Consider the following 15,961-nt stretch of genomic DNA (forward strand, 5'->3'; position numbering starts at 1 on the left):
AAAAACAACAACAATGTGGTGGGGAAGAGGGGAAGGAGTGATACAGGGTTAATACAGCACTCTTGTCTTTTTTTTCTTTTTTTTGTCCATCAATTTGTTGTCGAAAGTTCCTTTTCCTATACAGATTGTGGCACATAGTGGCATTATTGGCACATTGTTCAGAAATTACAGTCCGTCTTCCCACCGACAGCAGCTCCATGGGTTCCTCCTGTCAAAACCTAAATATATAATGGACATGGAAATATATTCCCCAATATAACCTCGGTGACGTCCACAGTCCTGTCCCAGGCGTCTGGTAAATATATCTATATATATATATATAATCTATATCTAGCTAACTGACTGTAGGTCCCTGGGAATATGGACTGTCGGCCTCGTGGCTGCTCTTCTTTTCTTTTTTTTTTATCTCTAGAAAAATAAATATCTTCACCAGTGTCCAAAGAGTCCCTGCTATATTACAAAATTGGCTGTTTCTTCTCCTTATTTTTGTCCTTTCTTCTGTTGTTCGTGTGTGTTTTTCTTGTTTGTCTTGAAGAGATGACTAACAGGATCCTGCAGAGATGCGGAGAACAAAGTTACTTCTTGTTATGATTGTCTGGAGTACAAAACGGAAGTCTGTTTCATGATGATCTGACTCCAAAAGTAGCCTACATCGCTGCTGTTATGTGAAAACATACCTGTGTTTTTGACATGTGGGACACATTTAAGTAATTTTTTTTTATCCACTTTTTCTCCTCTTTTTCTATTTTTCTCCCATCCCAATTCCATTGTGCCAATTCTCCCCTCCCCTGTCTTGAACGTTGCTTGCATATGCCCCCCACTGGCCGGTTGTAGGGAGGATAGAAGCCTTGCATCACGTGTCCCCTCTGATACACAAGGAGGCAGCCTGTCACATCTTTTCACCTGCCAGCACGGACTCTCATTGGCGAGGTGTAACATGTGGGAGGCTCACACTACCCCCGCCATTTCCTGTCTCTGCTGTGCAGGCGTCCCCAACTGACCTGAAGGAGTCGCTATCCACAACGTCCAGATTACCACCCATCGACTTCCACCTGCTAACTCTGCCAATTGAGTTAGTATGACGGCTGGCCCAAGCCGGAGGCAACGCCGACAGCCGGAGTCGAACCCGGTGTCTCTTGCGTTGGTGACGAGCGCAATGTCCGCTGTGCCACCCAGCCGCACCCCTCATTTAAGTCATTTGATATAAAAATCAAAGCGCCCTTCTTCTTTCTTAAACTTTTACTCTGAAAAATGCAGTAATTATTGTCTGCCGATTAAGTGTCTGCAGTTCCTAATGCACACCTTGATGTCACTCACTGCTGTAGTGATTTTTCAATTGCAAATGCTTCAAGGACAGACTCACCCCAGTCCTTAACCAGCTACTGTATACAGTATGTATGCTAATTATGACAAAAAGGCTGTTTCAATTGCAAATCACCATGTGGCACCATTCATTCAAGACTACTATATAAGTGACCTTGAATATGTCACTTGTTTTTCCATTGTTATATAATACAGTATCTGAGGAAGAATTCCTCTTTTTATGGACATTAAATGGACTGCATTCACATAGTGCTTTTATCCAAAGGCGCTGACCTGCTCATCGGGAGCAGTTAGGGGTTAAGTGTCTTGCTCAAGGACACTTTGACACGCTGTCAGGAGGACCCTCAGATTACCAGACGACCTCCTGAGCCACTGTCTTCCTTTTGAGATGCTGTATTAGGGCACAATAGAGACGTGGTGACTTTATGCTGCGTTTAAGACACATTTTGGATACAATGGAAGTGGTGAATCGGCAGAATTTTTTCAGTAATGTTTTTTTTGTATCAAGGCAAGAAAAGCCACATGTCAAAAACACTGGTCTGGTCGTGGCGATTTCCACATTATGACCTGTAGGTTTACATATATAGATTGAGCGCACTTATGACACTCAAGACCGATGAAACACTGTCAGACCACTAAGAATAAGGCTGTTCTTCTTAATTCATCAAAAGTAAAATTTCTGGAGATGCAAGGTTTTTATCCACCTGCAGCAATATACAATACAACCCTCTGGCTATAGTCATGTGTATCTTATGTATTATACACTTAAAGATGTACTAACTAAGATTATCGCATGCAGTCATAAGAAGTGTTCTCGTGTATTTTCTTTCCAGCCTGCAGTGCGTAGTGTAGAGTCTGTGAGAGGGGTTTCTTGGCAGAGACTAATGTGTGTCCAGACGATGGCTTGGTGCTGTCCTCATGCTACACTACCTGCAGGCATTCTATTCCTTGTTAAATCTGGGTCAATAGCAGACGTTGTGCACCCCCCCCCAGGCTCACAGCCACACTATGAGGCCAGAGCACGTGTTTAACGCTTTGCATTTCAAACGGAGGCACTCCAGCATGCATCACCCCAAAAATAATAATGTATCGAAAGTCAAGTGAAAGTGCCCCCTTATTCATAAAGGGCATTCAAAACAATAAATGACATCTGTGCAAAAATGAGGGTAGGAACCTCATCAAGATCTGCTCAAATATTTCATATATGCATGGCTTCTGGGGTGGATGGACCCAGCAATAACAGCCAACTGCTAGCAAACATCTTATAAATAATAATGTGTTTACAAAAAAATAAATAAAAAAGCCATATTGCCACTATGGTGATGACCTTAAATTGGATCTAAATGATCTCGATCATTTCGCAACACTGCACAAAAAGATGGATTCATGCATAATCGTGGCGTAAATACCAAACATATGCCCAAGTTCCCCCTTCTATTCCCAAACTGGGGCAGCTTCACCTCAGGGATCTAGGTGGCTGAGGCTCGGGACAGATTTTCACGGGGAGAAAGTGGCACAGTACCCACCAGAATGTGAATTCAGGAAGCCTGCTCTGCCCCACAGGAAGTGAAGAGGGACTTCAGCTGGTCAGCAGGAGATCTCAAACCACTTCTCAGACACAAAGGCCACGGGGATCAGTTGCCTTTCAGTGGGTGAGGGTCTGTGGGATGAAGAGCAGAGGGTAAGAGAGTTCCAGATATAATTTCACATTTCTTTGCATAAGAGGTCAATGCTTAGGTAATGGCTACATACATAGCAAATAAATGAATATAAATGGTGCATTTTTTTTATCCACTTTTTCTCCCATTTTCTACATTTTTCTTTCATCCCAATTTCGTATCATCCAATTCAACTTTCCCCTGTCACGAACGCTGTTTCTTGCCTCTCACAAGCCGGCTGCAATGTGGACTAAGTCATACATAGCACAAGTCCCCTCCGTTACTTGAGGTAACAGCAGTCGCATCTTTTCACCTGCGCAGCTCGATCTCTCAGTGGCGAGGAGTAACGCGTGGGAGGCTCACGCTGCCCCCGACACTTCCTGATTCTACTGCGCAGGCGCACCAACCGACCTGTAGGAGTCGCTGTCCACAATGCCCGATCCCCACCCATCAGTTTCCCACCCCCTAATACGGCCAATGTGTATTATAAATGGTGCATTTATATAGTGTTTTTATCCAAAGCGCTTTACAATTTCCCCCCTCACATTCACCCATTCACTCAAACATTCACACATCGAAGGCAGAGGCGACCATACAAGGTGCCAACCTGCTCATCGGGAGCAATTAAGGGTTAAGTGTCTTGCTCAAGGACACTTTGAAACGCTGCCCGGGAGGAGCAGGAATCGAGAGATTCCGAGAACCTTCCGATTAGCAGATGACTGCTCTACCTCCTGAGCCACTGTCGCCCCTAGCAGTGATGAAACTGGAATAAAAGTAGATTGCGGATCCATGGAAACCACTTTGCTTCGTAAATTAGAACCTTTTCAAAGGACGGAAGCCCAGTAAACAGAGGCATCCAAAGTGGGGCCCAGGGGCCAATTGAAATTTCCCAATAGAAATGTTTAATTGTGCTCCACAGGGTTCAAGACTGATGAAAGAGTCAGACTATTTGTATGCTTTATTTACATACACGGCAGACGGTGTGCTGACTTTTTTTCCACAACCTTATTTACATACTAACCTTTGTACAGTACTTTACTACGTAAGCGGTATCTACTACTAACATACAGTAGTATCAGACTACTAACATGTATACCTTGATCTGACACAACTGAATCATATATATTCTGATAGCCCATGTTGTTCTGAAAATAAATATGTACATCACTTCATTGTACAATACATGGTTGGGGTTTTACAAAAGTTTTATAAAAGTTGACCAGGCAAACCTAAAATATCACAAAACAGCTCAAGACCTCAGAGAGTGTTCTGGATGTATACTTTAAAAACATGATCTCCTAATGGACTGACAAACTATCACCCAACATAATGATCGAATGTGGTGCTTTAACATCTACCCATTTAAAAGGATGATTTACAAGGATATTTTTTTACGATTATTTTATTGATCATCTGTCATGTTGGGACCGTTGGGATAGGAGTTTATTTGTTTTTCTTTGTGTCCTTATTTGAAGCAGCCTGAACCCTTAAAATTATTATCATGATAATTGTTTGTTCAAGATGATTGATAAGGTGCCTTACTGTTATCCTATGCCTCATGTTTAAATGCAATTATTATATTCTTTTGTACCATGAAGATTGTGTGTACTATGTTGTCATTTATATAATGTCAAGAAAATGTTTATCTACTGTGTCCTATTATATGTGATGTGATGATAGTATGTAGTATTTATACATGTTACTTATAGACACTATAAGGCCCTAATAGACTGACCAGGTGTCTCTAATTAATTGTCATGTGACCTACGATGTCAGTCACTTTGTTTGTTAGGAAAATCCACTGGATCGAAACCTTGTCTTTTTTGCAAGCTTAAACCAGTGTACGGGACCATCTCCTTTTGCTACGAGACACTACGAGAAAATAAAGTAACATCCAGCGTTCAGAGTTTTCTCACAAATCCTGGAGATCAGGAAGGGGGTACAGCCTGTCCCCCAAGCCTCAGCAAAGAGTAATATGGCCAAAGAGACCTTGAACATCAGAGGGAATGTACTCTGGATGTACAGAACCCCTTGCCCTGCGGGCCTGCCCTGTCCCGCCCTGAGAAACACTTGCAAGGACAGGGATGAGAGGATAAGATAAGAAGCAGAACTAATAACGTATTGAACGTAGTGAAGAGGGAACTTAGGGAACTTTCTTTTTCTGTTTTCTAATACATTCTACAAAAACAAATGTTTTAGTGTCTTGACTTCCGGTTTTCCCACCTAAGAGCCTTCCCGTCTTAAAGGGCCACTTCACTAAAAAACAATGCTGATCTATTTTGCACATAATCTCACACACATCCAAAAACTGTTTTGCGTTATTGAGAGTAAATTAGTTTGAATATGGCCACCAGTCATGTCATCGGGGACATTTAATCCTTGCGTTGTGTTAATTAGAGTTCAATGAAATTATAAGGTAGCAGTCCCTATAAGACAAGGTATTGCTATTTTTCCATCTACTTCATTTCATGGTGTTGTACACACCACAGGGATTCGATCACTGGTGGCCATACTCAAGCTCATTTACAATCTTTTTTATACAATGGTATTATTTAAGTGCAAAATTGGTGCCATGATGATACACAACTTTTACCATGGCTGGTACCACGGTAAAACTAAAAACCATCAAACTAGCATGATACCTAGCATTGAGGTGAAGTTCATGTTAACTCATTCACTGCCAACGATGATTATACTCGTTATTGGCCGCCAATCGTTGAGCGCCAACAACAAGTATACTTGTTATTTGATCGATATTTCTATTCATTACAGGCCCACTGACTCGGGGTTAACATTGAGAATGCCTAGGTGCAATACGGCCGCATCACGCTAAACGGCGGTATCGAGCACCCTTTCTAACATTGTATCCTGGGCTGTGGGATGGCCAAGGGTTTCGGGTTACATTTTTCCTTGTCGGGCAAGACGAACGGTTCTGCCGGTTACATTGAAGCCCGTCAAATATGCCCGATCCATATGTTATGGTGGATTATGGCGTCGAGCAAATGGACATTGGATGTACCAGATGGCGATCAAGAAATTGGAATATTGTTTTTGGAATACTCCCGGTCGCAGATAAGGACGATTTGACGTACATTTTAGCTTGATCCTGCAAGGCTTTTGTACCGATCGGGCTGATAAGCATTTTTAGTGTTGAATACCAATGCCGTTACCGTCAATCAAATAATCAGAAACAACCCCCCCCCCCTCCCCTTTCATGCATTCATGATGGAACATAATACCTATGATGTAGATTTGATTCCGGAACAATAGCGGGCTCAGGCAAGAAACGGCAACCTCTACAATGGAATCGACGTATACTGCCATAACTAAGCATTTCATGAATTACCCTAGACCGCTCTAAAACCATACTTATATTCACCACGGTATAACACGGGAACGTAGAATATAGATTTAGCTCTACAAACAAGGTGACTAACTCCCATCGTTTACAGTGTGGCAATACTACCACAGGATAAGGCTAATCCCCGGCGGTCAATGAGTTAAGAAGCCCCGTCTTTACACACACAGGTTTGTTACCTATTTCCGTTGTAAGTGGTCTTGTAGACTGGTGTCTGCTGGATCATCTCGTCTGTGTAGATGGGCACGGCGGTCCTCACGCACTCGTGCGAGCACTGCAGGCTGTCGTTGTAGGCGGTGAAGATGTCCACCTTGCTGGGCACTCGGGCCGGCGTGAAATCGGTCAGGTTCTGGCAGCTCTCCTCCTGCTGGTGAATCTTGCGTTGGTGGCTATTGTGGCGGCCATTCCCCGACTGCGCACAGCTACAAAAACACGCACCAAAGACAAGAAACAAACATAAAATCATACCTTGTACCTCTGGTTGAAATGAGCAAGAGTTGGTGTGAGCTGGCAACATTATGGTAAATGTGCTTACCGTCTTCTCCAAAGACAGACAAGAAGATAGATACCAATTTCCTCTCTGTGCGTTCAGTAAAAAGCTATTCGGCTGCAAGCTAGCCTAGCACAAATGAATGGAAGCGGATACGAACTAGCTAGCCTAGCTGTTGGTCAAAAACACCTCTCCCGGAGTTTTAAGCTAAGCTAGTGGTCTGAGGAAATTGGTATCTATATTCTGACACTGGAGAAGACAATAAGCACATTTCCCATACTTTCCTTTAATTGCCGTTTTATATAAAAAAAAATTGGATGGGGGTGATTATTATCATGTGATAAGCGTAAAAGTAAAGGAATCTTTCCTACCAGTTTTTAAGGACAAGCGTTGTGATCAAGGCTGCGATAACCATAATGAGAGACACAGTGATTGTGATTATCTGGTGAACTGCCAGACCTGTAGAGAGACAGAGAAAAGAGAGAGAGATACATTCACTATGGAGCCAACCGTTGGGACTCTGAGAGAGGGCTTGACAATAGCAAGCAATACACTTTAATATTTCTTTTGTATGTTGAAAGAAAACTATGTCACTCCTTATGTCATGCTTTTTATTCTATTCAGTGTAACTACCTCTTGGTTTTCATTCATTCAACCTTTATTTAATCTCGAAAAATCATTGAGTGAGCTTTCATTTACAATGACGTAGATAAATACAGCACATAATAAATACAAAAACATGGAAATATAGAAACAAAAAAGTCAATCAATTAAACATTTTAAATAATTAAAAACTGCAGACTGTGATGAAATTGTAGGCTATTAAAGACTTAAACTGACCAATGGATACTAATGTATTGAGTTTTAAAGTGCATTGCAAAATGGTCCACATGTCAGGGGCACAGAAGCTAAAAAACGATTTTCCTAATCCAGTGTAAACTCTGGGAGCCTTAAGCGTAAGCCAATCACCAGAGTGAGTATGATAAGAGTATGAGTGAGTTCCAGTCAAGCAATGCAGTGATGTAGCGTGAAAGATCATCAATAATGGCTTTCTATAGCTTTATACAGTATAAATGGCTTTATACACCTGCAAAGCCAATCACCAGACCGAGGTTACACTTGACTAATGTACTGATGCACACTGACCTGACCTCCCTCCACAACCATACTGGATACCACACTGCTAACTAGGGCTGGGATGATACAAGTGAAGTAACTCACAATAGATACTGATATTTGGCCCTCAAATACCACAAAACAAAATATCTGCAATAATCTATATTTAATATATAGATAATTGCAAGAAATGTTCTCTAAGATAAATCACGGTATCTGTGTAACTGCAGAACAAATACCAACAAAAAGGCAAAAAGCAGGAATTATGTATTTATTCACAGAATTGGCATGAAAGCTTATCAGATTATTTAGTGTCCAAACTGGCCAACAAATTGCATAGTGCCTCTTTAACATACACTGACCGCAACTTGATTATTAACTATTAATTATGTCCCCAACGGAAAAGCTGTCTCTATACGGAAAGCTGTGTACTATACGGAACGGTAAAGTTCCTGTTCACGTGCGTGCCATGTGCGTCCATCACACAGTGATGTGGAACCTTTCTTATTATGTCCTTGAGACACTTTATTTATTGTTATTACTTGCTTAGTGTGCACATTGGAGAAACATTCCACCGCTCATCTTACTGGTATGACGTTGCATGTGAGAAATAAAACCTTGAACTTGCACATGGATTTGAACATCAATCATGTAAATTGAACCATGCCTTCCAATAATCAGTGATCAATCGTGCTATTTAAAAGGGCCAAGTCTGCACTATACAGGCCTACACACACAATATGGCATATCTACCGCGGCTGGAACATATTGCTGATTGTACACTGAGGATGGAGCGTCAGTAGCCTACTTTGACCATGAGGCGATGAGTACCTAGTGGGATGCTTCAGGTTACCAAGACCTGAGCTGGGCAATACCCTGGGGCCAGCACTGAGGAGCCGGACCAGATACTCAAACCCTGTGCCACCACACATCCAGATACTGTCCACCTTGGGCTTTTTAGCCACTGGGACATTCCAGTGGGTGCTAGGGAGAAAGGGTGGGCATATCGCAGCCATCCATCAGTCACGGCCTCCAGCAAGTCATGGATGGATCATGAAAACCTGAAAAGACTTTATTTAAATGCTGTGCCAACAATGATATTTCCAAAATATTTTTGCCACACTTGGGAAGAGACTACAGACAAATCCTGTGCTTTATCACCGACCTTGTATATTATATATATATATATATATATATATTTTTTTTACTTCTTTTAACTCAGACATTTTGAGAAGAAAATGTCTTCCTGCGCTGATACCGTTTATACAGTACAGACTCTGCACACAAGGACATCTCACTTCAACCCAGCCCACGCAGAGGACGAGCTCCCAAGACAGTTCTGATGAAGATATTGGCTACTATTCATAATTTAAAAGAAGCATGAATACTTCTATTACAGAACAGCCAATCCCTCGCCATGTGCGGATATCTACTGTGTACAAATGTACTCTTAACACTTTCTGCGGCAATCACGAGTATACTCGTTATTGGCCGCCAGCGGTTCACCGCCAATAATGAGTATACTCGTTATTTGGTCGTTTTTTTCGATTTTAATATTCTATACGGACCTCTGTGTTATCATTGGAACTCATTGAGACCTCGAGAGTGCAATGCCAGCCGAATCCTGCTAGGTGTCAGTATCGCCTACCATTTGAAACCTTATTTCACACTGTGTGTTACATTTTATATGGTCCGGGTGGAGAATTTGGACCCGGGCAAGTGAAACGCTTCATTCGAGCAACTTGGAACGCGTCCAGCACACTTGATGCATATTTTGTGCCATTTCATGTCAGGGACCCGATGGACAATACTGGAAATCGCGATCAGACAATTGGAATATTCATTTTGGAATAACTCCTAGCAAAGGTAAGGACTATATTTTTTTTGGTCCACTTTTTCTCCCATCCCAATTTCGTATTATCCAATTCTTCCCTCCCCTGTCTTGAACGTTGCTAGACTATGCCTCCCACTGGTCGGCTGTAGTGAGGACAGAAGCCTTGCATCACGTGTCCCCTCCGGTACACGAGGAGGCAGCCTGTCGCATCTTTTCACCGCAGCAGCTAGAACTCTCAGTGGCGAGGAGTAACGCGTGGGAGGCTCACGCTGCCCCCGCTACTTCCTGCTTCCGCCGCACCGGCGTCACCAAACCGACCTGTAGGAGTCGCTGTCCACAACGTCCAATCCCCACCCACCGGCTTTCCCACCCTCTAACACTTGCCAATTGTGTTAGTATGAACGACCGGTCAGCTGGTAGCAACGCCGAGAGCTGGGCTCGAACCCAGCATCTCCTGCGTTAGTGGCGAGCGCCTTGCCCACTCAGCCGCGCCAGGTAAGGACTATATGACATCAATCCTACAATGATTTCACGATCGATCGCAACGATCAACGTATGTAGTATTAAAAATGTATGCCGTTGCTGACAATCAGAGCATCACAAAACGAACCCCCCCCCCCCCCCCCCCCGTTGATGCCTTCATGATGAAACATAATACCTATTATATACCTTTGATTTGGAAATAATATCGGGTCCAGGCAAGCAACGCGAATGACTTTCGCAAAATGCACATAGCGCTCCATAACTCAGCTTCCAGGAATTAGCCCAGATCACTCTGAAACTATACAATATTCACCACGGGATAACACGCAAATGTATACATGAAAAAAATTAAACTCTTTTTTACATATTGGACTACAAATAGTGTCTGTCAAATGAGCCAGACTATTTTCTCCATAGCTATAATATAGAATATACAATAGATCTGCAAAGATCGTGAAATGTCGTGAAAATAGGCAATGGAAAGCTGGAGAGCAGAGATGGCGGAGCCCCCTGGCGTTGAATGAGTTAAGTACTTCTCAAACATACCCGTGTATGCCCTTGCCTGCGGTTGAAGAGGAAAATAAATCCAAAATCAGTGATACTTTTAGGACCAAAACATTTGATGAAATAAAATAAAATAGAAAAGTGACAGACGATACATCATACATACATCACAGAGGTAAGGGAAATAATTAAAACACACATCAAACAAACAACCAAATAAAGCAAAACAGAGTTAAATGGCTGGGTAACAGTTGCAGATATGTGTAAACAACTCTCATTCCAACTGCTGAGAGCAGCAAATTGGAAGGGGGATTGACCAAAGGAAGTGTTAACACGGGGAACATCTAACGAGATATGGTGAGATATGGATATAAGAGTAGAATGGAGCCATATAAGATAGGGTAGAATGGAGCCAAGCCATGAGATATGTACAGTACTGCAGTACATTTAAACTACTCCACACTGAAACCAACCACATTTCTTCTCTCTCTCTCACAGAGCAAACAAACATGCCTACAATATTTAACAAATGCAGTCACCATCTATTACCATTCATTATAATTGCCGGGTTCCAAATGCACACAACATACACAGAGATCATCTACTGTCAGTGAAAAAAGAAGAAGAAAAAAAGCACATTGTGAAGTCACTAGCCTACCATATGACAGACAGTAGCCTACACGTTAGATGGGGCTCAAGTGTAGGAGGCGGGGAAAACATAGATCAATGAAAGCAGATCTATTTTTGAAATAATATGCAATTTATTTTTTGGTATGATAATTTTTTTAGTCAAAGTACCATCAACTTCAGAATTCAAACTGATACTAACAGCTAAAAGTAGCTCCTAACCAAACTGTTTATTTGGCCTCAGGGTTTGAATTAAATATCACAAGTTTTGGAACAGTCTATTGATGCAACATAGATCAAACTAAATATCTGATCAAAGGATGACCCAAACATAGAGTCTCAGGTCATTGTGGAAGAAGGCAAGTCAAAAACAGGATGCCAACCTACATATGTACACAGTGGTTCTCAAAGTGGGGTGCGGGGACCCCCAGGGGTGTTTGTGGGAGTTCCAGGGGTTCCCAGCTAAATGGGGAGTCAACATTTCACTACTGAATCTGCACCATGATTGGCCGACTATTTCAGTCGGAATTCTCCCCTTCCGCTATACTCAAACTCAACTCAGGAGAAACAACTACAGCTGAGTGAATATTAGTATCACTCTGAGCAAGCTGAGAGATTGTTAAATTCAATCGTTCAAAGTATTATTTAGCTCTATTTTGTATGAGAACATGAGATTGAAATCAAATCTCAATGAAACGTCAGTGTGAATGTTTTTATGTCTCCTAAGATCTTTGTCTGAATGAGCCCCCAACAGGCAACAGAATGTTCCTATTTCTTCTATTAATGCTTAGTGTATTAGTGTATTAATGCTATTGTCATGTGTTTTGTATTGTATTGATACAGTAGCACAGCATCCAAAACAAAACACAAACCAAATAGTGCAATTGCTTTTCATGAGGGATTTCCTGGTTAAATAAAATACAAATTATAATATATATATCAAAATCATTTTTTATTCTGTGCATAGAAAATGGAAGGGCCTGTATACTGCATTTGTTGTGTCTCTTCAGTATGTAGTTGTCAAATGTCAAATCAACTTAACAAGTGTTTTGATGAAGATGCATCCCCAAATCCACGTTCTGCAGGAATATAGAGCAAGCTAATGCAGGGCCAGTAAGAAGAGCAAACGCAGGTTCCAGGCTTGGCATCACAGACTAGAATCTTGGCTCTCTGGTTTCAAGCTCAACCCAATGAATATCAATAGGATTGTCCTTGGCCATAACATTAAAGTGAATTTGTAAAAACTGACGTGGTCCTGCCGTAAAGCCCCCCTTGCTTTGCCACTCGCTGGCATTATTCCACACGACTAAACGACAAGAAACGCACTGTTTTTACATCAAACTCTCAGGACTCCCTTGAGTGCTGATCCCTCACTTTTTGGCAAAGAAGAGTAATCCACAGTACTGTCAGTGGAGAGGATTACTGCATGGCTATCACATTATATGTAAGGGTGGCTACTGTGTGTGTGTGTGTATAGGAGTGATACGGTACAAACTGGATGAGAGTGACTAGCAGGAGGGGACAATGCTGTGGTCGGTGAAAACCCCCGGAACAGCCTCTCATTCATCACACCTGCCTATCAGACCGGCTGCCTCACTGCTGCTCAGAGCCAATTTGTCTTTGGGATGGCTAAAAAAAAAAAAATGCCGTGCCGTCATCTTTAAAGGACACGTCCGTCCAACTCGACTCCCAGCCTCTCTTCCTCCTCCTTCGTTCATATGCATACCGAGAGTAATGAACTGGCCCTGTGAAAAGGCCAGGCGGGTCAACCTTGGATTAATGATACCTATACGGTAGCTGGCTCAGGAAAACCTCTCTCCCCTTTCTCTCTCTCTCGCACACAATCGAGAGTAGTCCCTACTGCAAAGGCACATTAACTCATCAGCCAAGTCATTTGCATCCCCCCCCCCACAAATCTCTCTCTCTCTCTCTCTCTCTCTCTCTCTCTCTCTCTCTCTCTCTCTCTCTCTCTCTCTCTCTCTCTCTCTCTCTCTCTCTCTCTCTCTCTCTCTCTCTCTCTCTCTCTCGATCAATAGTGGAGGCCTCGAGAACCATTTCATTTTACATTCATGTCGTCGAGCATGAAAAGGGGGCCTCGCTTCTTCAGGCAGGAGATTTCCCTGGCTTAAACGGAACAAATGGAATGGTGGACGCGGAAAATGAAACCCGGACTTTAAGTTATACAAGCCAGGATTTTAAGTCCATTATAATGTCATTGCTACATTAAGAGCAGTGGGAGAAGTAGGTGGGGATAATATGGAAGATAATGATGAGCAGAGAGACGATGCCAAGCCAGTTGGCCTGTCCACGTCCAACCCAGTGTGCTCTGGCAGGTGGGCTGAGAAATCACCTCTGGCAGTCACCTTGCTTCAGAGGTGCTGGGTTAGGTTCTGTTTGGTTGAATCACTGCCAGACAAAGAGAGAGTTGAGAGAGGGGGAACCAGATAGAGAGAGCGGATGGAGAGCTTCTCTGACCTCTGAGCTCCCGACATGATGCTTTGGTGAACATGTCATAATACAGCCGCGGCTGCTCGATTACGGCAAAAATTACAATCACGATATTTTGTTTGATATTGAAATCACAGTTATTAAACATGATTACTCATTGATTTGAGAACATAATATGACGACGACTGGATTTTTTTTTACCTTTCTTCTACAAGTTACCAAAGACGTTTCAAAATAACTGGAAAAACGCGCTGTGGCTCCCTCCTCCCTCTCAACATGAACTGAAACTACTGTTTGGGCTTGGGGGGGGGGGGGGGGGCACAGCTGTGGAGGAAGGGTGCACTGCATCTACCACTCAAGACAAAATGAGAGCAACTCGGCATGCAACACAATCGTTCTATCTAATAATCTCAATTATCTTATTTTCATGATCACGGGAAGCCAAAATGGTAATTGAAATTTAAACTTGATGAATCACCCAGCCCTAGTGATGTCATGACATTTCCCTGTGATGTCTCACTTTTATTCACATATTCCTTCCTTGGAGCAGCAGAGTGTTTTCATTGGACAAAAACCTCAAGGGGAATTAATTGTTTGTCTGCACACAAGACACCAATTAAATGTGAATGGTGGCAGTATTTCTTACATACAGTAACAGGACTGCCATGTTAAAATAAGCCAGGGCTCCGGCACTGAAGCTTATACCATACCACTCTACCATGCTGCACTGAGATACATATCAAACGCACCCTATAGGAAGGTGTAGTGGTTACGTCATTGTTGTTTCCGGCCAGTCCACCTCGCTTGAAATTGCAATGTATTTCTAATGGACACATTTCTAAATTGTCTCCTTTAAAACAAATAAAGCATGAACATTGGCATGGTGTACCTTTCTGTGTGTATTCATCCTCAATCTATAGCTCAACATGAAACAATTAGCAATTAATCGTAAAATAATTACATATAATTTTATTTCAACCAAAAATGCTTAACTCTTTGGGCGCCACACCCTTTCCCCATCTGTACTCAATGGCGCCAGCGTTATTGACCATTTTAGCGATGTTTGCAGACCCATCGTGTGTACTGTATTATAGCTATGGAGACAATAGTATGACTCATTTGACACATACTACATACTGTCGTTTTTGCGCTATTACACGCTAAACATCGCCCCTTTCCAAAATAATCCAGTCTTTTTTCATAGATAGCGAGATATGACGCGTTATATATAATATGCCCAAATCGTTCTGGTTGATCGCCTGAAATCCCAAATACTTCCAAATCAAAGGTATATACCACTCCTAGGCGGAAAGAGCCGGAGGTAAACTCAGTACTGGCCCAGGCTGGAAGACAACTGATATCCCCAGTTCAAAAGGTAGGTGATACTGCCACCTGGTGAGATTCGATTGTCATTGCAATTCCAATGTATGCAGATGAGCCAGAGAGACCTAGAGAGCTCCGGGCGAGTTTAGAATGGGGATCAAAGGAAAAAGATCAAAGGATCTAAAAACGAGATATTACGTTTTTGGCGCTCAAACGCTGGCGGCGAAACACGAGATATTATGTTGGTGGCCGTCAATGAGTTAAACAATAATGTTAGTGATAGAAGGGAACTCATTTTTTGCAAAAATGGAAAGCTTGCCAATGTTCATGAGGCAGAATTATTACAATAGCCAATCATAAATCTTTCCAATGATAAATTCCTATATGGGTGGACCACGCGGGAAACTAAAGTGATGTCAGACTACACCTCCCTATATGACTCATCATTGCACACTGTATAGCCTAACTGAATGGTCCTTACTTACTATGCGATGCAGCACTAGTTTATTTTATTGTATAAAGCCATTTTACCACTGTATGTATGTGCCAGATTTTTACCAGTTTGCGACTCTTACAACCTCAGATCCAGTGCCTGGATACGGTTCCAGGTACCTGCTGTGCGGACTGAGGCTGGAAAAAGGAGTCTTTTTTATTTTGGTCCTTGGTCTTGGAACGACCTTCAGTCAAGCCTCAAACTGATGGCACTTGTTCCTTTAGCCAGTTTTAAACGGATGTTATCTGAGGTCCTTACCACCAGCTGCTCATGTAGTAATGTACCTTGGTTTTTTATTGTTCCA

At 42.4% G+C, this 15,961-nt stretch overlaps 1 protein-coding gene across 1 annotated transcript in view; it reads right to left on the minus strand.

The window, feature by feature from the left end:
• Positions 1–445: 445 nt before the first annotated feature.
• Positions 446–15,961, minus strand: part of ajap1 (adherens junctions associated protein 1) — a gene marked incomplete at its 5' end in the record, with an annotated part of 311,479 nt that continues 295,963 nt past the window's right edge. Inside the window, 4 exons of the mRNA XM_084333085.1 lie at positions 446–552; positions 2,850–2,983; positions 6,519–6,761; positions 7,201–7,288. Of these exons, the coding sequence (XP_084189211.1) occupies positions 2,911–2,983; positions 6,519–6,761; positions 7,201–7,288 (404 nt within the window). The 3' untranslated portion in view covers positions 446–552; positions 2,850–2,910. The remainder of the gene's footprint in view (positions 553–2,849; positions 2,984–6,518; positions 6,762–7,200; positions 7,289–15,961) is intronic.

Source organism: Notolepis coatsorum, assembly GCF_963971535.1.
Source record: "Notolepis coatsorum genome assembly, chromosome: 17".
Classification (NCBI taxonomy): Eukaryota; Metazoa; Chordata; class Actinopteri; order Aulopiformes; family Paralepididae; genus Notolepis; species Notolepis coatsorum.